Here is a 27,966-nt window from a genome sequence, read left to right on the forward strand (position 1 = left end):
ATAATAACAAATTAACTTAACAAAGAAAACTTGCATTTCCTTGAACCATAAAATTTATACACCCGAGAGAGAATGGTATTGTTGGTTCTCTGATAGAAGCAGAGCTCATTGTTAACAAAGGGGAATTTTGAAAGTGAAATTTCTAACAAGCATTTAGAGAACAGCCACTCTAGTGAATCTGTACAGACTGGAATAATGTAAGTCTTCTAGCAAATGGCACCTTGTGTGTGTGTGTGTGTCCTGGACCAAAAGAAATTGGAATTTATGTTACTTAGAATTTTTGAAGAGGTTCTTGTGAAGACCAGTGGTTTGGGAGTGCCTCTGGCCCTGCCTCAAGCCTTATTGCTCAAGGGACACAAATCTCTGTTCCTTAATTGTACAGTATTTGCTGTCAGATTGTGTAGTGTATATTAGTGTATATTTTGAATAAAATCACCAAAAAGTATTTGAGGAACAATGTTTTTACTATCCTAGGAACTTAGACTGTTAGTAATTCTGTAGTGAATGATAATTTACTGATTTTGCTTACATATGGTATTTATATTTATTTTTAGAGTTTAATATTTCACTGATTATATGATTAATGATTGAATTTAGCAAGTGTATCTTCCCATTTTATTTTAATGCCTGGATTCTAAGACCTATTAAATAATATTTGTTTCTTATCCATGACTGCTAATTTAACTTAAGTGAAATTAGGCTTTGTAGGATTTTGCTGTATAGCAAATTATTGCTTATTTATTTCAAAGTTCATTCCACTATTATTTTTAATTTAGAAGTGGGAGCAGACACACTTGCCTTTTGTAGGCATGGGACTATCTGAAATAGGTTTCTAAAATAAGAAGAAATTATTTCAAAATGGTATTTTCATTATATTAATCAGAAGTTAAGATTTTTATCTCAGTTCTTAGGCTTTGGATTTTAATTCCTATCTATGAAAAGAATGCCCTTGTAAAATATTTAAGTGATTTCAAATGTATAACATTTTTATCACATTATAACCAAAGCAATATTTATTAACTCGTGTGTTGACCATGGTACTCAGTATGAAAAATACCCTACTTTGTCTTAAATTAAAAACTCATTCTTAGAACTTGAGTGTTTTTTGTGTGTGCACTGCATGCATTCAACAAATATATTTTCTGCCCAGTATTTTAATTTATGTGCTATGCTATAATAAAGTATATTAGGATTTATTTAATTTTACTTAGTCCCAACACACATCCTACTATAGAGAATAAACAAAAATAAAGGAGGAAAATGTTTTAAGAGGTATAGGAAATCTCTGGGAAGGATGATTCTACCGATTTTTGGTCTGTGAATTTTACAGTTTCTTTGGATAACAACAATCTGTACTATATAGGAAGAATAATTTTCTTTGAGATGACAGGTAACATAGTTAAGGATATGTATTTGGAATTGTGCAGTTACTGTGAGTCAATCTTTGAATCAGTTTGAGTGCCATCTTTTAACACAATCATTATAATGAGGTTAAAAATATGCTGTATGTTTCTTATGGAAATAGAAGTCCAAATTTTCTAATACATAACAGCTTTGATGTATATAACCTTTCTTTTGCTACCTACACATTAGATACACATTCCACCTGGTCAAGTGTAATTATCATGTGAATTGTTAGATATTTATTTTGTAAATCAGAGTTATGGTTTTCCTTTTACAATGTTAATATACTCATACACAGTTATGCATCTATATGATGTAGAAAGCATTTTTGTTCAAATGACTTTGATTCGTCTTATTGGAATCCACTGTGCTTTGACATTAAATATCACAAGATACAAAATTTTAAATCATAGAGGTGCATATTTATACATTGTTACATCCTCTAATGGTAATAACCTGTGTTAGGAAAAGCTGGTTCTCTTTACAGAAGATTCAGGAGTCATTTAGCTGACTTTCATTTGTGCAATGAAAGTTGTGTGCTTATTTATTAATTACTTTTTTCACAAGAGATGGGATAAAATTTTGTTTTTAAAATTTTAACAAAAAATAATACTCAAAATTATAACACATTATTGAATTTTAGCTGTTTATGAACTTGAGCCATTTCAGTAGACTGATATATCCCCTGGATCTAAATTAATGATAATAGTGCATTTGTTCTTTTATAGTTATATTGAATACTGGAACCAAAATGATTTTGTATCAGGTCTTTAAGCAAATACCATGAGTTTATCATTTTGTAGCTATGCTACTTGGAAATCAATCTCTTTAATCACCTATTAGAAAGATAATCAAGGAAAATGTTTTATATTAATGAAATACTAGATTCTGAATATTTTAGGAGGAGGTTTTGGTGAGTGTTGCTTAGTCCATTAATAATAGAGATATATGACTTACAAATTACAGTACTTAAAAATTCAATATTATCTTTAAAATTTAGTAATTACATGGAAAGAAGAAAAATAAGTTTAAAACTACATATTTAGATTTTAGAATTTATTTCTCATAAGTCTTTAAGCAAAAATATTATATTTTAATGGGTGATAATGACATTTGTGATAAGAAAACTGTTCGAAACTATTCAGGATGTGAAAGAAGTGTAATTATACATTAAAATGTATACAAATATTGTACGCTAAAATATTGAATGCCTTTTAGATTTTCATTTAATAGAAATTTTTAGTAGACATCACCACTATGTATGACCAAAATTATCCTATTTTAAACGAATTAAATTAGAATCTCCATTTAAGATCATAATTATACGAAGCTTATAGATGATAGGATACCATTGCTTGAAAGCAGCATTTTTATAATAAAGTGTGCTTGGTATCATCACCAAAACGTACCAGAAACATCAGCTTTTGGTTCTTTGCATATAAAGACCAATTTCTGCACAGGAAATATTAATCAGATATGTAGATCTAGATTTACTTCTGACAAGGTGAGTGAAACACAGGGTTGAAACACCGTATGAGGAATTGAAGCATGAGCCAGAGAAGGATCTAAGTATAGTTTTTAAGATCTAAGTAATTGAAGGATATAAAAAAACTTTGTTCCCTTGAAGTTTTAAAATGGGTTGGATTTTGCCATTGTTTTAACCTCAGCGACTTTCAAAGCAGTCCAACTTTCAACTTAATGACTAATTTTCTTCTTTAAACCCCATAAATATTGTGTTCTGTTAATTTGTCACAGTATTTCAAATTGAGTCAGCATTTAAGAAGTCATCAGGCTTTCTTACTCCTAAGTATATGAAATTTTAGGGAAAAAGTTTTATGAGTTATAATAATCTTTTGAATGATATTTTTAGTTACTACTTAATAATTGCAATTTTATTATTATTATACATAGTTTTTCTTTCAAGGGAACAGTGTCATAATACTAAAGGCAAAAGCAACTTTAAGAATAAGTAAGTAGGCAGGGATGGGCAAAATGTGTGAAGGGGAGTAAGAGATTCAGGCTTCCAGTTATGGAATGAGTCAGTCATGGGAATAAGTACAGGGAGTATAGTCAGTGGTATTATAATAGCATTGTGTGGTGACAGATGGCAGCGACACTTGTGGTGAGCACAGCATAAGGTATAGAGATGTTGAATCCCTATGTTGTACACCTAAAACTAATGTAACATTGTGTGTCAGTTATATTCAAAGAAAAAAATTAATAAAAAAAACTTTTGAAATTTACAAACAGTACAAATAAAAGAGGGATAAAAACGCTGTTTACAGTTTCCTTGCATTTAATTAACTGAGGTGGTTCAGAAGAAGATAATCATTGACACCAAGCCATGTACACATTTTAAAGTATGTGATTTTGGAGCGCCTGGGTGGCTCAGTCGGTTAAGCGGCCGACTTCAGCTCAAGTCATGATCTCACGGTCCGTGAGTTCGAGCCCCGCGTCGGGCTCTGTGCTGACAGCTCAGAGCCTGGAGCCCATTTCAGATTCTGTGTCTCCCTCTGTCTCTGACCCTCCCCTGTTCATGCTCTGTTTCTCTCTGTCTCAACAATAAATAAACATTAAAAAAAAAATTTAAAAAAAAAGTATGTGATTTTGAAAGGGATTTGGACTCTGTGTGTAGTGAATTTTAACAATATAGTTTCTGTTAATGCAGTTTCTTTTTTTTTTTAATTTTTTAACGTTTTTATTTATTTTTGAGACAGAGAGAGAGCATGAACAGGGGAGGGTCAGCGAGAGGGAGACACAGAATCTGAAACAGGCTCCAGGCTCTGAGCTGTCAGCACAGAGCCCGACGCGGGGCTTGAACTCACGGACTGCGAGATCATGACCTGAGCCAAAGTAGGCCGCTTAACCGACTGAGCCACCCAGACGCCCCTGTTAATGCAGTTTCCAATATTCAACCCTTCACAAAATATACTATTATGTATATGACACATTTGAAGAACATTTTAGTATTTGTTGTAGTATATATAACAAACTCCTTCAGCCTTTCTAAGATATTATTTATTAATTTTATTATTTTTAATGTTTTATTTATTTTTGAGTGAGAGAGAGAGAGACAGTGCCCGAACTGGGGAGGGGCAGAGAGAGAGAGAGGGAGAAACAGAATCTGAAGCAGAGCCTGACACTGGGCCAGAACCCACGAAATGCGAGATCATGACCCGAGCTGAAGTCGGACACTCAACCAACTGAGCCACCCAGGCGCCCCTCTAAGATACTATTTTAAAAGAAAAGGGAAGCAACTACTAAGAAACTTAGGTGTATAGTTTTTTTTATGCCTGCAGATTTTAAACATTTTTACATTTTCTATCACATTTCTTTTATAGTGACTGTATCTGCCATGCCTGTCATCTACATACAGTTCTTTGCTTGTGATCTTCACAGATACCAGAAAAACATATTTTCCCAACACTCAGCTAGATATATCACTATTAGTTAGTGTGCTTTACTCACTTTCTTAATTTTTTTCTCTTTAAAGATACATCAGGAGAAAAATTTCATTGATTTAATCTAATATTTAAAATGTAAGAGATAATTTATTCTCACATTCACCCATTCCTTTTTTTCCTATGCAAATACTGAGAGCACTGCTGCTTTCTGTTATTTTTTTCCTTTTTTCTCAGGTGTTTTAATATTATATTTTTAAGCCAAAAAAATCAAAATTAAAGGTTCATAAATTCATGCTTACAAAATTAGGATTTTTAAAGCTTTTTAAAGTCTTTTTGATGGCTTTAGTACAATTGGATTTTCTGTTGGTTGTGTTGTACTCTTGCTAAAAGTTATTCTTGATAATTTATTCAGCGCTGTGTGCTAAAATGTGTGTCCTAGTGTCAGCTAATGAGGGAAGAGGATAGAGACCAGAGGCTAATTTTGAAATAACATGATATAGTTCAGAAGAGTAGAAAGAGAGACACTAAGTTTTAATACTTATTTCAGTTCATTGAATAAAACTTTTTCAGCATCACTAGATGGCAGGCTGTGCCTTGGCATGGATAGTCTTTCGAGGGAAGGTGGAGTGAGTTAACCCAGTTCTTTCAGTGCTTTTTATGTGTGTTTCTAGGCTGATTTATGAGAATAAAGGTAGTATATAGTATGAAGTGCATTTGTAACATTCATTCCAATGATTCAAGTCACAGCCTTTGCAATACAGGGGTGTATCATTCTGGTATGTACACACTCAAGATTATGATGTTCATAACCCTTTACTTTATAGACTGAAGAAGTCATACTTAAAATGATGCATTCTCCACTTTAAAGCATTGCACTTTTCATCCCCCCCCCCCCCCCATGGTGCAGGTGACTTGGATTATTACTGGTTGGATCCTGCCACGTGGCATAGCCGGGAAACATCACCTATTAGTTCGGTAAGCTTTCTGGGAAATGAAAGTTGGAGCTTAGGGATGATGTGTACTGTTCATTGTCCTATCTATATTTGACATGTGATGGATAGCAGTCTTACTCTGTTTTGTTATACATTTTTTAAAACATTTTATTTATTTATTTTGAGAGAGAGAGAGAGAGAGAACGAACATGCATGAGCGAGCAAGGGAGAGGCAGAGAGAGAGGGAAAGAGAGAATCCCAAACAAGCTCCTTGCTGTCAGCAAAAGAGCCTGACCCAGGGCTCAGTCCCACAAACCATGAGATCATGACCTGAGCCACAGTCAAGAGTCAGATGCTTAACTGACTGAGCCACCCAAGAGCCCTCCATTATACATTTTAAGAAAGAAAATATCCATTTCATTTAAAGTAGTACAGTCTAGAAGGGAAAAAAAAATCACTGAATAATTATAACAAATTTTATTTTATTTTTAAAAAGTTTATTTTTTAGAGAGAGAGTGCATGGGTGAGCATGCACAAGCAGGGAAGAGGCCAAGAGAGAATCTCAAGCAGCCCCCCCACCCCCACTCTGTCAACACAGAGCTGAAAGTGGGGCTCAGTCTCAAGGTTCATGAGATCATGACCAAGATCAAGAGTGAGTCCCTTAAGCGACTAAGCCATCAATGTGCCTCTATAACAAATTTTAAATTAAGTAAGAAGCAATTATTAAATGATGACTATATATAAATGAGATATTATTTGGTTAATGATATCAACATTAACAACTCAAAATATAGAATAGGTTTTCTTTCTATAAGCAGATATGTTTTAAGTTTAATTCAATTTAATCATTTCAGAACAATTTTTTAGAGATTTACTTAGTTGTTAACCACTCTTAGAACTGTTTAGTTCAAGAGTCTACTGCAAATAAAATGTAGCTGCATTTACAAGTGCAAATTGTTGTAAGTTGAGGGTAGAACCCACCAAAATAAAGAATTTCCTCTAGAGTGCCTTTAACTGAGGAAATCACATCTTGCTACAACCAATAATTATGTGTCTACAGGAAAGAAAACCACTTAGCTTTTTTAAACTTTATCCATGTTTCGATAGCATCCTGTAACGTGGCAACCATCTAAAGAGGGGGACCGATTAATTGGACGTGTTATTCTGAACAAGAGAACAACCATGCCCAAAGAATCAGGTGCATTACTGGGTCTGAAAGTAAGTATGCTGGTTTAAAATGTTTCTTAAGGGTGGATTACAGTACAGGCTGACTTCAACAAAATTTCTGACAACGATTTTTAAATATCTTCCTCTCTTCTCCAAAATACAGTTCACCTAGTGAACGTATCTTCTTCATATATTGATGTCTTATGACAGATACAGTGTTTTTATCTGGATTAATATTTCAAAATCATTTTATAATATGGCTTACAAATGTGTTAGGAGACTGCCATGAAATATAGGAAAATAAAGAATTTTTATCTCAGTATGAAGTTCAAGGATGATTTTTACATTAAGAAGGTTTTAGTGGATGGTAGTAAAGTTAGATTATGTGGACTGCATAATTTTATTTTATCTGGACAAACAACATAAAACATCATTAAAGAAATTGTTTCCTAAGTACAATAGACTTTATCATAATATCAAAAGAGTAAAATGTGTCTTTTAAAAATATTAACTGACATCCAACAGATATAAAGAAAAACTAACAAAGTGCAAAAGATTATATTTTGTTATAGGAAAAATATATATACACATTTTGTCTTATTTGTGTGTGTATGTGTATATGTGCTAAATCACATAGTTTTATTTTATTTGCTTTCAGAAAGTTAGAAAAACAATCAAAGATGGGCTTTAAAATTATTTGCTAAGATATTATATTATAGTCGTGTGATAATTTGACCTCTTCAAAACCATTGACTATTAATCCAACTAAAACTTTTCTTCAGTTAATGCACTTAATAGTATCTACCTTATTCATTATTAACATTTATTTCTCTTGCTATGAAATAATTCTGATCGCCTCCACTAATGGGCATATCCCAAAGTATGGTGGATCAGCCTCAGCCTTTGAGAACATGTGTTGCACCTTTATTTATACACACTTGGTGCCTGCATTGGGAGAAATTAAACTTAGAAACTTTCTGATGTATTTAGTTTCAGTTACAGTGGAAAAGCCAGGTGAAAGTGTTAAATATTCAGTAATATAACCCAGACTTTAGGAGTTAGATTAGAATATGTATTTCAGGTGAAGTCATTCAGATGGTCAGTAGCAGAGATAAACTTAGGCTATTACTCATTGTGCCATGGTAAATTGCTTCCCAGAAGTGGCCTATTCTTGGTTTGAATCCATAGTCTATGTCTTAGACCTATATCCTACTTAAAGGTATACAGAAGGGATAAAGATCTGATGTGACAATGGGGCATGATGTGCATATAGAACTTTAATTCTAATAGGAGGCATGAACTTGGAGGGTAAAGAAAAATGAACCCTAATGTAAACTGTGTCACACACTTCTGTAAGTAGGAAAGACCTCGCACTTGTCTTCTAAGGATAAACACTACTTTTGGTGCCGTTGTGTTGTTAGGTCAGTATAAGTAATCAGGACATGAACTTTCTTGGGACACATGATCACCTAAAATATAATGAGATGTTTTCTTTTTAAAAGTATACTGCCACTCCTTTAATCAAAAATATGTTTCACTTTATTAATGTGCCTACACTCAATCCTAAATACATTGTAAAAGACTGTAGGATTAATTCCTAAAAGTAATTAACTTATATTTTAAAATGAATCTTGGGAACTTATAAATTTATTATTATTCAGGTTGTTGGAGGAAAAATGACTGACTTAGGACGCCTTGGTGCCTTCATCACCAAAGTAAAGAAGGGTAGCCTTGCAGATGTAGTTGGACACTTACGAGCAGGTAAAGTTTCTTTTTAACATTTAAACAATGTGTACTTTTTGCATGAGTTGGTGGTTTTCAATGTGGGGTAAGTTACAAATAAGTCAATTAAATAAATAACTAATTTTAGTGCATGGGTGAAGATTTTTTTCCCCTGGCGTGGGTATTTACTGCAATTATAGGTAACTATGCATCAATGGCAGTTTGGAGAGAGTAAGATTAGGAATCTTTTATTATTCATGTAAAAGTAAATAGATGCAAAATGCTGCAGGATTACAAATTTTTGTAGATGACTTTATAATTTTGCTACAAAAACGAAAAAAATTTAGCCTTGTAGAAAAAATAATATCACTAATTAATTTTTTATATTTTAAACTATTATAATTACTAAAGTTTTCCATAGTGGTCCCAAAACACTTACCAGTAGCAGTGTTTTTAGTAAAATACAACCATAATCACATTTCTTACACAGATTACATAATAAAATATTTGTTAATTTTATTGTGACATGTATTATACTCATGCAGATGTGCTACTTCTTGGTATTTGGAAACTTACATTATGTTGCTCTGTAACCTTAACGTAATATGATAAAATCATTTAATATATTCACATATACCATATTCAGTAGCAACACACTTTAAAATCTGTTTTTGTTATTTACCCTTCATTTTAGTTAAAATCATATTAATGTATTTTTTCCAGTTTACTTCATGGTTTTGTAGAAATCTTTTGGTTGGAGTGTCTGCCTATGCATTTGAAAGACAATAACAAAAAAAACAGAGAAAGCTGAACTACAGAATTGAGGATTAATAACCCGTAGCACATAGAAAGAGAACATTTCTAGGCTGTTTTCAGTTTTTATACCTTAACATTGTAATTACTGAGACCTTGAGAAAAGTGTTCTATAACCGTTAAAGATATTTTTGTTGTAGTTGATTACCAGGATATCAGTTCAAAATCATTTAGGTTTTTTCTTTAATAGAGACTTCCTATGCAGGTGTTGTATAGGGAGAAAATCCAAATCAGAGGTTTTTCTTCATCTGCAATATATACAGCTTTGAAGATGTGTAGAGGTACAGTACGCTGTTTTTTTTTTTTTTTTTATCAAGGACTAGTTATGATTTAATAAGAAAATAACTCGGGGCGCCTGGGTGGCGCAGTCGGTTAAGCGTCCGACTTCAGCCAGGTCACGATCTCGCGGTCTGTGAGTTCGAGCCCCGCATCAGGCTCTGGGCTGATGGCTCGGAGCCTGGAGCCTGTTTCCGATTCTGTGTCTCCCTCTCTCTCTGCCCCTCCCCCGTTCATGCTCTGTCTCTCTCTGTCCCAAAAATAAATAAAAAACGTTGAAAAAAATAAAAAATTAAAAAAAAAAAAAGAACTCAATCAGGTGTGACTATATCAATAAACTGAGCCTTTGCTTGTTTAAAGACTGAGAAACATGCCTTAGAAAGTTTATGAATCTCTTTTTTAGGAAGTATAAGAATCCCTTGAGTTAATGTAATGCTCTAATGTAACTACAGAAATCTGAATTTGCAGATCAGATTATAAACATAATGGCTTTTGATTTTGTCTTTGTATTTTAATAGAGGATTACTTAATGAAGTCAGTGAAGGGGTTTTTCTACATAAAATATCCCTTAGTGATTAATTTCATTTTTTAACACCCTTATGTGCCTAGAGCCTGAGAAACTTAAATGTAAAATGTTAAAAGCTCAGCATAGATAGCTGTAAAACAAAGAAGTGGAGTTTTCACTAAAAGCAATTGATGCATTTGAAAGAAGTATTTTAATAAATTAGATCATATATTCTGTTTGATTTACATTATAATTTAGGAACAGTCTTCCTTCTATTTGCATATAACCATCACTGGCTGTACAGTGCTGTGCTTTTTTATTAATGTGAGCTTTGTTCAGCATTTGCAATCTTGCTTTAATCTTGCCATAGCTTTCTGTACTGTTTCTTCCCCTTAAGTCCATGCACTATACCACTACTTGGTTTAATTATCAAAAACAAGGTTGACACTGATGTGCTCCTTATTAAAAGTCTTCACAGTCTCCAGTCATCATCTGCTTAAGTCAAAGCTTTGTAGTTCTGTCCTCTACTAACCATTCCAGCCACTTCTATTACCATCCACTTTACCTGTTAGCCCTGGCAGTGTGCCTATAGGTCCCTGGCAAGCTATCCACCTATTAGACCTGGTCCATGCCTCTTGTTTATCTGGTTGCTTTTTTGCTCTTGTGCTCTACCTGTTGAAGTCCTTTCCATCCTTCAAAACTCATCTAAAGTTGCCTTAATTGTAAAGTGTTTCTTAATATCTCACCTGGAACAATACCTAACTACTATCTCCCTAGCACTACCTGGCTCTCTTTCTCTTCCTCAGATGAACTCCTATCATTGTGTATAACATTTTAGTAAAGATATTAATTCCTGTATGTCTCCCCCACCAATGACAGAGGAAATCTCTTTTATTTGCATCATCATAATCTGCATCTCTGCCTGAAGAGATTATCCGTATAAAAATAAATACTGTTAAAGACACCACCTTCTAGTTTAAGATATTTTGATTTGTAAATAAATACATGTACTAAGTTAATAAGATATTAGCAGTTATGCTTCCGATTGCTTTCTATAAAGGGGAGAATTTTTATAATTCAGTGCTTTTGAAAATGTTGACTGCAATACATTACTGTATAGTCACTTTAATGGTTTACATCCATCAATTAAAAAAAATGAAATGGAACATGACAGAATTGGAGATATCAGGGTAAATATTGTTTTGGAAAGTATTTTTTTCATACACACATACATATACATACACATAAACATACAATATTCACATGATGTAAACTATTTTTTTTCTTGGTCAAACAAATTTAAAAGACTGAATATATTTTAAATTTGTAATTATATTTTATTTCTTTTTTTAACACTGAAGTGTATTCATTGCCTATGTAAAACACCTTGCTGTGTAACTTCTTAGGTCAAACAATTATAAGTCCCTTAACTATTAATGTTAACCATACTCTTTTACCAAACCAAAGCAGCATTATATGCTTTTCAAATATTTAGTTTTCATTTTTGAGTAAGCAAACATTTGGGAAAAAATACTTTAAAATAGTCCTAGCAAAACAAAATTTTTCCACTTTAAAAAAACAAACTGAAAACATCTAATGTTTATAGTTCTCTTGCCTATATATATATATACCTACAAACTGAAACATCTCATGTTTACAGTTATCTTTCATATATATATGACATATATATCTTTCATTATATGTATATATATTTATATATATATAAATTATATTGATCTATCAATTCAGCATATATTAGCTACTAAATCATTACAGGTACTGAGAATAAGATGAGCAGAAACAATTAAATTAAGACACCTTAAAGTACCATTGAGGTTGGGGTATTTCAGCTGAGTCTGCTATTGTGAATTGAAGGAGAGAAACATTTGGGATCTAAAACTGCTCTAAATATTCATGAAAATAAACAGTTTTTCCCAAATGATCTATGGTAAAATCCCTAGTTAAAATATCAACAATAAATTATTAGCTCATTTATTTTAACGTTATATTATTCTCCTGGATTCTTAGAGTATTTAACAAGTGAATGAGTATTGTATTAATTTTTTATTATTTTCAAATATTTTAAAAATATTTTCTAATTTTACTTTAATGCTCACAATATATATTATGTATAGAATGTGTGTGTTATGAACATCTGGAAGTGGGTTAACTGTCATGCAACAGTTTTACATCTGCTTGCTTTGTAACTTTTCCATAGCTACCTGCGTTGCCCTGTGGGTATGAATTCAAATCCTTTCATGCATTTTTATTCTGTTGTGCGTCTGGTGAAGACAATGAAGCATGACTTATAATTGGAAAATTCATGCTAATAAATGTTAATTGCTATTTCAACCAAAAATAAAGGACTTTATCCAGAGTTAAATAAGAATCTTTCACATATAGAGCTGCCTACATTTATTATATGGAGGACATGCTGCTAATTATTATTTTTTAATGTTTCCAAATAGGCTGTGCTAATTCCATCCCATAGCATGAGATTATTTTTTATATTATTTCTGGTATATTTCAAAAGATAAAGGTAGCTTTGTATTGTACTGTTTCCTGTGACCAGTAATATTCTATGGGGGAAAGAAAAAGAAAAAAAAGAAAGAAAAGAAAAAAGTGTTTAGAAGAACCATTTAGCTGACATTATATGTCAGTCAATTTGCTTTTGAGAGCAGAGCCTAGACAAACTATTTGTATATGTTTTGCATTTCTTTGTTAAAAAAAGAGAAAAGATAAGAAAAATAAACAGAATATATAAGGTAAAAAAATACCCTTTTTTTTAAATTCAAGGGGATGAAGTTCTAGAATGGAATGGTAAACCCCTGCCGGGAGCTACAAATGAAGAAGTTTACAACATTATTTTAGAATCAAAATCAGAACCTCAAGTTGAAATTATTGTTTCAAGGCCTATTGGGTAAGGCTAAAAAAACTTACTTCTTAAGTTTAGTAAATTACATGTATTAGCAGGGTTTTAAAAAGAAGTTTATACATTCATACAGTACATGTTAATAACATGGATAGTTTTTCTTCAATTATGGGCATACACTTTATATTTTTTAAATTTCTTAATATTTTAAACTTGAATACTGACTTTTCTTCACTACATTTTAGAAGCTCCACAATTTAACAACTGTAGTATCAAAAAATATTGTTATATATTTTCAGAAGTGAAATATAAACTAAAAATATTTTGTTTTAATGGCAAACCTATTTTTACTAATTTAACTTAGTAGTATTTCCTTAAAGGGAGTCACTAACAACTCATCTTCTTATGATATTTAAAACAGTAATTGTTTCATGTCTACATGAACTGTTTATTATTTTACTAAGAAGAGAGTATTTTTTTCTATATTTTTACCCATGGGTAGTGCCAACATTTGTTTAAAATCAAGCAAGTGTGAAATATTTTAACTTTTTAAAAAATTGGTCATAATAATTGGTATAATATTTTTTAAACTTCAGTTTTTAGCATAATTTAATTCTCTATAGCCAATGGGAATTTTTTTTTTAATCTGTGTGTAGGGTCCCCCACATTGTTAGATTTCCTGGCTAACCCAAAAGTCCAGAATATTCTTTTTGCCAGTCTGTAATTTTTTTGGAAGACATATTGAAATATCTCCTGATAGTTGCATTAATGTTTGAATATATTTTTGGAAATAAATCCCTCTTTTTTTTCCCCCATTGTCTAAAATATTATAGAGCCATTAATTCAGGACTTATGTTGAAAAAGTAATAGCCTTTAATTTTTGTTGTCTTCATGCATATATGTCAATGCAAAACATAGAAGAAAATATAATTATCCTATTTTTCAAAGGACTGAAAACAGATGATCACGTATTTCAAGGAATAATATTAATATATATAAACTCTAAAATAAAAGCAAGATTATAAATAATTTTAAGTGGTGATTATTAAGAGTAAACATTGAAGACATTTGCAAAAGTATTTGTACAGTTCCATGCAAAATTTTTTTAAATAGCAACACTTTATAATTTATGCTAGTTTTACATGACATGTGTTCTAGTGCTCAGGTTAATATGAGGCTGGAAAAGAGGTAAGTAAATTGGAAAATGAATCAAAAGTTTCAAAAAATAATTTAAAATCAAGTATTGTACACATTGCCAAATACTTTCAGATATGTAGTAGTTTAAAAGTAATCAGCTAAAATATTGATTTATGGTAACTTTTAAAAAAACTAACAGACAATTAAAGTGGACTGGAATAACATTTTCATGATTGTTACCTTTGTATGAAAATAACTTAAAAAGTCATAATTTGCATAGCCAAACCCTAAATTGTAGGAAATATGGAATGCAAAGATTATACTTAAAAATCAAATCTGGCATCAACTTTCCAGTTAATAGAGAAATTATTAGAATCCTAGAAGAATAATTCTAGCTATATTTAATAATTATGTTTAATGTAGTTCTATAATTTAAAGCAGAAACCAAAATTTATTCACAGTTTAGTGGCATAGTAATTCTGCGAATCATACATGGTCTAAGAAATATCTGCCATCTTGAGGTAAGAACCATTTTTGCTAGCCTACCAAATATAACATTCTTGGCATTTATACTTACAATTGGTATTAGAACTATTCTGTCACCTTTCTTGTAGAACTAATTAAGACATGTTTGTAAATGTGGAAATTTATTCCAGAAAATATTACTGAAGCAATTAACATTATTATATTTTGATTCAAAATCACTTTAAAAATTTTTTACAACTTCTCCACAATCTTTCAGACATATACAAATCCTAAGCTTGTACCTGGTTTTAGGATTCCAAATTCTAATTTTCATAATTGACTTTGAGGCTGGTTTTCAGAGAAGTTGTACTATCTAAAAATTTATTGCTTCTACATTTCTTTTTAAAAACGGTAGCAGAAGAGAAATAGTTGGTTTCTTCAAATAGTTGTTGTCTTAAGTATTGCAAATTAGTCTCTTAATTATCATACGAAATACTTAAATTATACAAATTACTAGTTATAAAAATACGTATAAAATGTATTTATAAAATGCATAACACAGGATGTATTATCTTTGTAAGAAGTATAAACTATAGGTGGTTATGAAAATTACTTTGCACAAAAAGTGAAAATGAGTCCAGAAAATAATCAGAGAAAACTGTTTTTGTTTCTGTCCCTCCCCTCTACCCCTGCCGACACACACACAATAGTCCAAAGAAAAATCAAAATCAGAGTGAAGTTAGGTCACAGGTAAGTGGTTAGAAATGCTTAAACAATATTCTAACATTATTCTAATAATTCTGTTGGTACTAACTCCAGTCTGCTTTAATATGTCATGTTAATACTTACATATTGTTAATCTCCTTAAATTGATACTAAACTATCTTTGAAAAACCAGAGGTAAAATAGTTCTATGCAGTATACTTCCCAAAACAAGCTGGTCCAGGGTTCTTAAGGTCACAGTGGATAATGGATTAAGCTGAGGTTATAATTAAACATTTGTTCAGAGTAATTTGTGAGTGTGACAGGAGTGGGTGTTCTCACAAGTCACTTTCTAATCATACAGTAAATGGCCATATATTTAGCTAACTTCAGTATAGAGATACAAATCTCTATATAGGGTTATATATGTGTATATGAGTTACATATTCACATATATAAAATATTTTAGCTTTTTTGTTGCAAGCTTGAACCATTTTTATTTTCCGAAGCAATTCATCCTTTTCATTTTATTAACTTTGCCCATGATATTCACCATATTATTTTATTATCAAGAAATGTTTTCATCCCTTTCATTCAGTAAACTCTTTCAGATGTGTTTGTAAAGCATATTACTGATTAGTAAAATGTGTCATTTTGATTTTGTAGAATTGAAATAAAATACTACCTTTAACATTTTTTATTTCCAAAACCTACTGTTTTGGTAGTAAAAATATTGTGGTAGTTTTAGCCACAATATTAGTCTGATTGTTGTCATGTTGAAGTGTTTTGCTGTTAAATATATAAAAACTTATTTTTATTGCAGTTTGTGTGTGTGTGTGTGGTGTTTGACAATCATACATATTAGTAATTGCCTTAATAGTAACTCCTGTCCATTTCCACACCTGTAAAGACCCAAAAGGATTGTTCACACCACTGAAATACATGTGGCTGTGATTGCCTCGGGGAGGGTAACTTAGCTAATGGGATTTTCACCATACCCTAATTTCTTTTAGTGATATTCCACGGATCCCTGAGAGCTCCCATCCTCCACTGGAGTCCAGTGAGTTTAAGATTTATTTGTTATTATGATATATATAGGATGAAATTAAAGAATAAAGATTTATCATTTGCTTTAATTATTTGATATAAATGAATTGGTATTACTATACTAAGGTTATCTCTAATGATATCAGAAGTTGACAACTATGACAATCATTGGAAACCCAAAGTTCTATTTTAAGATTTTTCTTTTTTTACCTCCCCCCACCTTTTTTTTGTGATGGTTACACAAAAATCTTTACTGGCAGTATACCTTCTGCATCATAATAGAACCCTCACAAAGCTCAGTTAATATAACAGTACTAGTTCTATTTGCTGTACGTAAAAATTTATTGTTACACTGGATTATTCAGTCTGATTGGTAATTAGCCCAGTCTCATGAGCTAGGCTTCTAGTGAAGGAAATATACACGCTAACAGATATTTTAAAAACAGCGTAACAGTGTCAGGTATGATTGTGGAAGTAAGTAGGTGGAGTAGAGGTAAAGTTCAATGGATATAAGGGAGTCAAGGGACAGTGAGGCTAAAGGGTTGAATTATCTACATAGCCTTTAGAGACACTCCACGTGATAGAAGATGACAATGTGTGCAGTAAAGTCTAGACTGGTAATGAAGTTTTCAGTGAGAATGTAGAAGTGATAGATATTTACTTTGCAATGGATTGGTATTAAATTCAATACCTTGGGCTTGATGGCCAAGTGTTATTATGGACCCCATCTTATGGAAATACAAAATACAAGGTGATTTAAGAGGAAAACAAGTGATCCAAGTGATCGTTGTTACAAGGAGGTAGAAAACATATGGGTGGGATAAACAAGGAGCTGAAGATTAGGTAGGTATATCAAATGCCTACCAACATGCATACCTGCTAGATGAACCCATATTTGGTTTTGAAGTTTCTGATAACTAATACACAGAAGGAAATGGGACCAATTACATAATTTATAGTGTCAATACTATTTAAAAATGAAACTGATATAATACTAAAAGCAGACTGATTATTAGAAGCAATACTGTTCTTGTACTAAGACCCAAGAAAAAAATTATCCTAAGGATCCTTGATAAAAGAAGCGTAATAACAAAGAATTTTATAGAACTCTTTCTTAAAGTCTTTGTAGGGCACAGAGTGATGCTACACGGCTTAATTTAGACTTAATTTGTGTGTATTTAGAAAAAAAATATGTGGATGACATACCCTCCGGCAATGCTCCACGAATGTTTTATCAGTAGAGCTAAGTTTTCAATGACTGTGGGTTTAAGGTTATACTTGCTGGGGTAATAGCATTCTATAGACATTCTATACTGTGGATCGTGTCAAGGTATACTTTAAGAGTGATCTGAGAAGAGAGACCTCTCGTTTAAAAAAGAGGGGAGGAGAGCCTCACAGAGTAGCTAAGTGGACAGCCAGCCTCCTCTACACAAAGGTGAAGTGGGTCACTTGTGTTGAGTCACTGGAGACAGCATTCTCAGACATACAGAAGATACATTTCAAGATCAAAACTGAGATAGATGGTAAATTTTAAAAGTGGTGAATTCTAGGCTTAGATTTGGCTCATATATTATATGTGCATTCATTTTACTTTCAGCAAGGACAGTTCATAATAGATGATTCTTTGGCCAAGATAATTAAAATAACAGGTACCATCTTATCAGTAAAGCCTGAAGCCTTCACCCATATGTGAGGTTATGCAAGAATCTAAACTGTACAGATACCCTCCAGAAATGTAGAAAACCAATATAAATTGAAGCAAATAAATATTTATTATATCATTATAAATACTTTTAAAATAGGCAATAAACCAAAGGAGACAGTATGATAATTTTCTGTGACTATCCAGTTGGAAGTATGTTCTACTGTTATTGATGGTATTGAATTATGGTTTTATACAAATAACAGATGCATTTAACATTTTATAAAAAATATTCCTACACATATGTTATAAATGTTACTACAAATTACTTATTTTTTTTCTCATTTTAGGTTCAAGTTCCTTTGAATCTCAGAAGATGGAAAGACCTTCCATTTCTGTTATTTCTCCAACAAGTCCTGGAGCTCTAAAAGATGCCCCACAAGTCTTGCCAGGACAACTTTCTGTATGTATTTTTTTGTACATGTTGGGGACCATTAGAATTTGCTCACTGTTCTGAGTCTGTCCTTAAAAATGCATGGCTTTCTTTGAAGCCTATGATATGTTTGTAGTCACCTAACACCATAATCTATTTCAGCAATTTTGCATGTATTTATTAAGTTATTAGATTAGCCTTTATCCATATATTTATTTGGAAATGTTTATTGAGTGCCTACAGTATACCCCGCTATTATAAACATTCAATGATAAATGACAACATAAGTAAATAAAATATCCATTATATTTTGTGTGCAAGTTTCCAAGGTCAGTTGGTAAGATATAAGAAACTAAGAAAGTCATGTTCCACTTATTTAACCTTATGAGTCTGGAGTCTGAAAAAAGTTTTTCAATATTCTTTTTACTTTCTTGAGACATTTAGTGAAACACTTCATTTCTGATTATCACTCTGAAAAAGCTACAGTTTCTCTTACTGTTGCTTTCCATGTGACGTGAGGAAAGCTGGAGTAAGGGAGTGATGGCTAACCATTATGAAATGCCACATCTGTGTAGATTATGGTAGAATACAGGACATTTATATTCATAACTGAAAGAAAACTTGCTTCAAACTGTTCTGTAAATAGTGTACTTTTTCTCCTTTGGTAATGTGTGGATTTCTGTAGTCTGCTTTTGCTGTACTTCTCTTGTCGTTAAACAAAGAAGATAACTATAAGCTTGATGCTATTTTTAAAACCATTCCTGGTTTTAACTTCTGTTTTTAGTAGATTGATATCTTTGAATAGTCCTTTCTGTTTATTTTATCTGCCCTGCCATCTCTGTGTGTGTGAATCTCTGAAGTACTCCACCTATATTTCAAGAGGGATGAAAATCCGTTTGGGTTTTTGAAAAACACATCTCTGGTATTATTTGAAAACAGAGATATGGATTCATATGGAATCAGGTTTGAATCCTTAATCTGCCCTGCACTATGAAAGACCAATCCTATGTTAAATTGGTTTATTTTCTTATAGTGACTGTTAAATATGTTCCATATATATATTGCCATTAGACAACTTTCTCTCATAGTTCTTACTCAACTAAAAAACCAAAACTAACTTCTAAATTAAAAAAAAAAACAATGTTAGCACTGTTTACTGCCAGCATTTATAAATATATTGACTGCTAAAGTTCTGGTGTTTAGGAACTCAACAATAGTATTTCAGTGTGCCATTCCCCCATTTTTCTTTATTCAAACTATTATGAAATCTTAGTAAAAATATCATTATTTGGCCTTTGCTTAGCTGAAGGTATGTAATGCACCTTTCTGCCTTCCTTGTTCTTTTCTCCTTCTCTCATGAACATTAACATTTAATAGGTGAATTATGAAAATTAAATGAAAAAAATAACAGGAAACAACAGTACCTGGTGTAAAGGGGGCCCACAGTAAATATGTTTCCTGATCTCTTCCAGATTACTTGGGTAAATTGTTTATTCATCAAGCCTCATTTTATTTCAGTGACATATGGTGCTACAAAATGCATGTAGCCACAATAAGGTCATTAAGTCACTTATAATCACTGAACACTGGCACTTAGCGTTTAAAAACAAGGATAATTATTTCAATATCCCTTTCTTCCCTTTTTAATAAAATTATTGTCAGTTTTATTTTCATAACATGATCTAAGAGAGTATAACACTATAGGCTTGACAGTTGTAAGTCATGTCTAAAATACATAAAGAGAAAAGTCAAATTGTAAGTGGTTATGCTTTCAAATTCGTATTCTTTTCAAAAATAGTATTTATAATTATAATTTAAAAGTTCTTCAAAAATAGTATTTTTTGTAGAATTAGAATATCTTAGGGCTTGTGCAAATGATTCTTTTCTTTATCGATCTCAGGTAAAGCTGTGGTATGATAAAGTGGGACACCAGCTGATTGTAAATGTTCTGCAAGCAACAGATTTACCGACAAGAGTAGATGGGCGTCCCAGGAATCCCTATGTGAAAATGTATTTTCTTCCAGATAGAAGGTAGCGAATAATTTTGGAAAAAAATATGCAAAAATCTTACTAATATAAAAGGTAGACTGTTGTTTCCTGGGATATAGTTTTATTTATTTGGTAAAATTGATATACCAAAAATGGCACATAATTAATGTGAACATTTTGATGAGTTTGAACATACACATGCACCTGTGATATAGTTTTAAGGTATAATAAATCATTTTCTATGAGGGAATAAACTTTCTCCCTGAAAAAAAATCCCTCAAGCCTTGTATTTTTAAAAACATAATTTACCAATTTAAAATTTTTTCATTACCTTGTTTATACATCTATTAGTCTTGGGTAGCTATACATCATTTGGGAAGTACCTTTGTGCATATATGTCTATTATCGTAACTACTGCTAACACTGTAGTTAAAATTAGAATAGTATTAAACTCTATGGTCTTTTTAGACTTTAATGTTAAAAGTTATGAATTAAAAATAGTTAAAATCCCAATAGTGTTATTACATGTCACTACAGTAGATGGCAGCATATACTTTATTTTGCTTTTTCATTTACAAAACATACTTATTTTTCAGTGATAAAAGCAAAAGGAGGACTAAAACAGTAAAGAAAGTACTAGAACCAAAATGGAATCAAACATTTGTCTATTCACATGTACATCGTAGAGATTTTAGAGAACGGATGTTAGAAATAACTGTGTGGGATCAACCAAGAGTACAAGAAGAAGAGAGTGAATTTCTTGGAGAGGTGATGTATATTGTAAAGATTCGAGCCAAATGCTTATTGAAGTTTTGTGATATGTATTAATTATGATAGCTTTTATATTATGTTTTGGTCAAGGTGCTTGATTTAATTTAAGAACTGCCCTTTCAGATCCTCATAGAATTGGAGACAGCACTTTTAGATGATGAGCCACATTGGTATAAACTTCAGACACATGATGAATCTTCACTACCTCTGCCTCAGCCATCACCTTTCATGCCAAGGCGACACATTCATGGAGAAAGCTCTAGCAAAAAACTACAAAGTAGGTTAAAGTTATTTTTAGTTACCCAAATTAGAGATTAACATTCAAGATATTTTTTCAACATTCAAGATATTTTTTCAAATGTTTATTAGACATCAAAATACTGGAAAATTATTTATACAAAAAGACTTGGCAAAACTATTTTCTACATTTCCCTAACGCAAGTATTATGTATAGTACTGTAGAGGGATTCCAGAGCTGAGAGTTTAAAAACTCTGAATTAATCATTCTTTGCCCAGTACTGATTGAATTGTTGATTGGTTAACTGATAAAGTAATTTTTGTTATTATTGATGAGTTGCTACATATAAGGTTCTTGATAACCTTATAGCTCCTGGGTATTTTTAACATTGTTATTCATAAGAAACATTTTTAAAAACACATTGTAAAGTATGTTTGTTGTTACTCATCTGGTGATTGGGAAGAACAGTATTCTTTTCTGCATGTATCCATTAAATTTTGATTTATGAGTAAATAATGAATCAACTGAAACTTAGAAGCTTCATTTTGGTAATCTAGAACCTGATTGTGTTCCTCATATAATTGATTTTTTCATGTTAGTGTCTCTCTGATCATTTTCTCAAAGCTAATGGTTAATGCAGAATAATGGCTAATTTTGAAGGATAAACATAAATGTTTTATAAAGAGCCATGGTGCCTTTTTTAATAATATGAGCTCAGTAGAGCTCCAGCCAAGAAAGTCTTTTAACCTTTCCACCCAGCCACATCCACCCTGAACTGCAGAGGAAGGCACCTAACTGGGTAGAAAACAATGTATATACTTAAAGAATAATTTGAAAAGTCAAAATCTTACTGTATGAAATTCCGGTCCTTCTATGTCTTAAATGATTTAAAGAGGAAATACTGAGAAAATGTTATCCTTGGATCACAAACCTTTTTTTTTTTTTTTATATCAGCTCAGCATTTACTTTGTATTATTCTTGTTCAGAAGTATTTAGTAGTAACGTAAGTAGCTTTAAAAAACATTTTTTTTGACCCTGTCCTTTAACATTTCATAAACCAACAAGACACAGAGGTATCTGTTTGCCTTACTGTTGTGCAGGATCTCAGCGAATCAGTGATAGTGACATCTCAGATTATGAGGTTGATGATGGTATTGGAGTAGTTCCTCCAGGTGCGTGGGTGAAGAGCATGGCTCCGCTTCACTGTGCTTCTTATGCTTGTTTTCACTGTCAATTTCCAGACTTATTCGGGATACTGAACTGGAGATTTATGGCACAGAGAAATCAGTATTATATTATTCCATGGTGACTTGTGTTCCAAATTACTAAAAAAGTTTAAAATGTACTAGTAACTATTCATTAACATTCCCACTTAACTTAGGTTCTTTTCTAGAAGCATGGCTAGCTAGGTTGAAATCATTATTTCACAATGCTCTGAGCATAAGTAAAAATATGAATTTTATTTTGAAAGGATATGGTTCATTTTCTCAAATAAAAATTCCATTTTCCTATGTTTTATATTGTATGCCTACAATTTTCTGTCTTCTGTTTGTGAAAATAATGTAGCCTTCCATGGAATATACTGAGACAGGTGCATGGCAGGATTTAAATTGCATGCAGCATGGCTTAACTTTTAATGCTTTTGTGATGTGTTTACCACTTATTATACCTAGAATGTGTATGTGTGTATTAAAATAAGGAAATGCTTTAGAAAGATTCAGTGTTCATTTTAAGTCAACATTTTTTTATCGCTGTATAAGTTAGTAAAATTTTTGTGGCATTGTCTGGTTCAAATCTCTGTTTCTCATCTGACTCTTTTTTGTCAGAAAGTGAGAGAACCAAGTAGTAAAGGCTTATTTCCTTGGCACTAATTCTATTTTATTTCCTTGATTTACTAATACAAAATAAGGAAATACCAAATAAGTAAGTAAAGTGAAAATCTTCAGATGTATAAATAAGAGTTACTAAAGGCATTTCCTTAGGAAGATATTGACATATAACCCCTTAATTTATGTCATTTCTCAGATGGAGATGCACTGAATTTGAGGGCAATGATTTTGGTAAAGTCAGTAGACCAATTCCACACCAGTGACTAAATTCACAATTTGGAGAGAAACATACAACTTCTTTAAAAGTACAAGAAATTATGGAGAGTTCTCTAAAAGTAGCTTTCATTTGCTTCCTGTAATTCAGAGAAAATATAGTTTTTAATCACTGTATGACATTAGCAAATATTCTTAAAAACAATAAACTTGCTGCTGTGCCCATCTATACTCTTAGATAATACTCTTTGATACCAGACTGGAAGAGTTTTAAATAATAGTGGGTAAAATTTAATGTTTTATTTTCTGTTTTGTTGATTTATAAAAGTATCATAATATTTAGACACATTGTCCACAGAAACTTTAACACAACATTCAATAGAATATTGGTTTTTTATAAAATAGAAAGTGGAAAGGTGATTGCATATTAAATCTACGGACATATTTAAATAGGAATCAGATGATTCCTGTTAAGAAATTCATCAAACCTTTCTAACAAGAATCTTGGCTATTAATCAGCCTTAATATTATTACCAGCTCATCTAAATAAAATTTACTTTTATGTGTGGTTCTCACATTTTATTCACCTAAAATTTCATATTTTTTATGATGAGGCAGGATAGCAAATGGATGAAAGTATAAACGGCCAATTGAATAAACACTAAATTACTGAAAGGGTAAGTTTCTTCTCGTTTCCCTGATAGATCACACAGGTACCAAAATGGGAAGTTATGGGACCCACTACAGGTGGAATTAGTGCTTGAATACCACCAAAAAACACTGAGTTCTAAAAATATTTTTATTCCCTACTGAAATACCATATTATGATTTTTATGAATGTATATAATCTCTTTTATCATATAGGAGCAGTGCCTAAATTGTCATTTCAAGTCATATTCATTTTAATTTAGTATTTAAAAGGTAATTAGGCAGATTTTTAATAGAATATAACAAATAAATAACCAATAATATATTATGTTCCAGAGGTCTGATCATAAATTAAGAAGGGAGATAATGAAATTAATTTATATTTTCAGGTATAGTCTTCACTGGTACAAAATGGACATGTGGTAGCTTCTAAAGATATATACAGGTGTGAAAAACACAATGTAGCAAGTAATATATAATATATTTTAAATAAAGAGGGAAGATGAGACATTGGTAAAATTAGGGCAAGCAGCTAAAATAAAGTGAAGGGATAAGCTAATAAGCATCTTGATAAATTCTCATATGCTTTTAGAAGTTGACTACAAATTTGTTACTACATTTCCTAGCATCCAATAGGAAGAGAAGTTTGTTTAGAAGTAGAGACTAGTTCTGCATATGTTCAGCATACTCTGAAGTTTCTGGTTCTGTGTTTCCCCAAGAAGTTCAACAGCTTTTTTTTTTTTTTTTTTTTTTTTTTGAGAGAGCATGAGCATGAGTGAGTGAGGGGCAGAGAGGAAGAGAGAGAATCCCAAGTAGACTCCGTGCTGTCAGTGCAAAGCCTGACACAGGGATCGATCTCATGAACATGACAGCATGACCTGAGCCAAAATCAAGAATAGGCCACTTAACTGACTGAGCCACCAGGTGCCCCCAAAACCTTTATTTATATAGATGCCCTACCACAGCTGAACCTTAAATTTTCTTTTTAGAAAAATATGTTCGCCTTTCTAGAACCACAGAGTTCTGTGCTCTTGTTTGATGTACTTACTACCTATCTCCACTTAGGGAATCTAAGGTTCTGAAATTAGTTGAGACATTCAGAGCTACTTTTTATTAACTGTATCATAATTTTGTGGTTATTTGAAATAAATGACTTTAGCTGCTTAAGAAGAATAAAAATAATCATATACAGAATTCCCTTATATGGGGCAAGACATATGGTGATCTCACTTTTTTCTTTTTTTTATGTTTATTTTTTGAAAGAGAGTGAGACAGAGTGTGAGTGGGGGAGGGGCAGAGAGAGAGAGAGAGAGAGAGAGAGAGAGAGAGAAAGACAGAATCCAAAGCAGGCTCCAGGCTCTGAGCTGTCAGCAGAGAGCCCATGTGGGGCTCGAACCCACAAGCTGTGAGATCATGACCTGATCCGAAGTCAGACACTTAACTGACTGAACCAGCCAGGAGCCCCATGGTAATCTCAACTTCTCTGAGCATTATTGCAAATACATAAAGTGAAAAACAAACAAACTTTGAGTCAACTAAAACATTGAAATGAGCATAAAATATCAGTGTCCTCCCAACTTTTTCTGAAGCTAGAATGTGTTCTCAATAATAAACATTCTACAGAGAAAACCAAATGACCTTGAAAAGCAAAAAACTGAAGAGGGCATTTGTTAGGACGAGCACTGGGTGTTGTATGAAGCCAGTTTGACAATAAATTATATTAAAACAATAATAAAATAAATTAAAAGGTAAAAAAACAACTGTGAATACAAATTAGGATAAGTTAAAAAATCTTACTTTCTACGTAAATACAAAGAATCCAAGGGAAAAAAATCATTTATATCCTTCTCACAGCAAGATGTCTAATTCCCTGTTATTTCATAGTGATTAATTATATAAAATATGAAAGTTTTACTTATATAACATGAATATTCATTGAAATCTTGAAATGGTGCTTCCAATTCAATTTTAACCTTCCATAATTATTGTATAATAAAAAATGTTATCAAGTGATAACAAATGGTAGTTTGAAATGTTTATGTAATTTGGACCTTGGATTAATTATCTTTAAAAATAACCACGATGTTTTATAATGAGCTGTGAAACAAATTCACTACATGTAAATTTAGTTGGTTTCTTTCTAGACTTAATATTGCAGTTTATACAACTTAACAGTGACAAAGAAACTTCCCTACACAAAACACAAAATAATAGCTTAATTGCTATGATTTTTGTTATAAAATTAAGTATATGAAATGATAAATTATATAATTTATGGTTATGTTATTCGGTCATTATACCGATGTTCTCAGAATGGCAGAGTGGTTGAGCTTCTTTGATCTCAATATTGTCAAATTTTACTTTACAAAATGTTGAAAGACCTTCCTTGTACTTTAAGCTTAGTTAAAAGATCGTAAAATCAGAAAAAATAAATTGTTGGGGATTTTTAGTCTGCCTTTAATAATGGTGTTTCATGGCATATTTTAAAATAATATAGCAGTTATGAAGCAAATAAATGAAGAAAAGTTCAAGCTGTCCAATTAAATATAATGTTTTCATGTTTCATGTACATTTATATAGTTGTAAATATAATCATTTTCCTTTGGCCACAGAATTTTTTATTTTGCTTTCAATAATGGCAAACAATGACCCTTGCGAAAAAAAAAATTAAACTGTTACTGTGGATTTGAGATTGGATTGCTATTTTATCTTAACTAAGTCAGAAGATGATATAAACCTTTTTGCTTCAAGGGAGAATCAATTTTAGAATTTATTTCTAATTGCAGTTATGTTAACTATATTAATTATGTTACCGACGCATTTGTGGAATAGGTTCAGATGTCTGAAGTAGATTTGATGATTGTTTCTATAGGAGGGTTAATCTTCTCTGCATTATTGCCATAGTCATCTCCATCCATACACTATTTTCACTTGAAAATTGCAGTATTATGTGTGGTTTGCAAAATCCAGTCAGTATTTGTAATAGTGAAGATCTAGTACTTTTCTTTGTTAACTAAAATTTATATGATGATATTTTCATTTTCTTATTTGCAAAGCCATCTGAAATCCAGCCAAGATAGTTTATCCTGTGGAAGAAAAGTTCAAATAACTTTTAAAGAGACACCAAATTTCCAAGCATTGACTTAATCTGTTAACTATAGTTCCCTGTCAAGTTCTTGATCTGGGTTGCTGAAAAATCACTAACTCATTCATTTTTTGAATTAAAATAGTATCCCAACTCATTATAATGTCTGAGGCATCAACTGTCATATTCATATTCAGTATCTCCATGGTACCTTTGAACAAATCTGTAGCCTGTTTTTATGCATGTATATGTTACATTCTATGTACGTATACTTAATAGTTTTGAAGAGAAAGGTTAATAATATTGATTGCATGGCATTTATTTTCGTAGGTCAGTGGCTGCTTTAGATGTAATCTGATATTTCCACATTAAAGTTTATGTTATAGAAGAATACTGACAGATTTTTTTTGTGTGTACTCTTGCCAGTAGGTTATAGGTCTAGTGCTAGAGAAAGTAAATCTACAACATTAACTGTGCCAGAACAGCAAAGAACAACTCATCACCGCTCACGTTCAGTATCTCCTCACCGCGGCGATGATCAGGGAAGGCCGCGTTCACGTTTACCAAATGTGCCATTACAGAGGTGGGTTTTAAGATGGGCTTAGTGTCTCTGAGAGTACTTTTTAATTTTAATATAATGTAAGCTGCCACAAGACTGTTACTGAAATGAAA

At 31.8% G+C, this 27,966-nt stretch overlaps 1 protein-coding gene across 48 annotated transcripts in view; it reads left to right on the forward strand.

The window, feature by feature from the left end:
* The window catches only part of RIMS1 (regulating synaptic membrane exocytosis 1), a 493,840-nt gene that overhangs the window by 307,790 nt on the left and 158,084 nt on the right, over positions 1 to 27,966 (forward strand). For 30 of the 48 annotated variants that reach the window (XM_058734401.1, XM_058734405.1, XM_058734406.1 and 27 more), the window contains 11 exons: positions 5,716 to 5,783; positions 6,848 to 6,958; positions 8,569 to 8,668; positions 13,020 to 13,143; positions 16,413 to 16,459; positions 18,439 to 18,551; positions 20,422 to 20,552; positions 21,107 to 21,278; positions 21,405 to 21,558; positions 22,620 to 22,691; positions 27,721 to 27,877. In XM_058734401.1, coding sequence (XP_058590384.1) covers positions 5,716 to 5,783; positions 6,848 to 6,958; positions 8,569 to 8,668; positions 13,020 to 13,143; positions 16,413 to 16,459; positions 18,439 to 18,551; positions 20,422 to 20,552; positions 21,107 to 21,278; positions 21,405 to 21,558; positions 22,620 to 22,691; positions 27,721 to 27,877 — 1,249 coding nt within the window. The remainder of the gene's footprint in view (positions 1 to 5,715; positions 5,784 to 6,847; positions 6,959 to 8,568; positions 8,669 to 13,019; positions 13,144 to 16,412; positions 16,460 to 18,438; positions 18,552 to 20,421; positions 20,553 to 21,106; positions 21,279 to 21,404; positions 21,559 to 22,619; positions 22,692 to 27,720; positions 27,878 to 27,966) is intronic. The other 18 variants (XM_058734402.1, XM_058734424.1, XM_058734423.1 and 15 more) reach the window with 1 other exon arrangement.

This window comes from Neofelis nebulosa, chromosome 6 (assembly GCF_028018385.1).
Source record: "Neofelis nebulosa isolate mNeoNeb1 chromosome 6, mNeoNeb1.pri, whole genome shotgun sequence".
Lineage (NCBI taxonomy): Eukaryota > Metazoa > Chordata > Mammalia > Carnivora > Felidae > Neofelis > Neofelis nebulosa.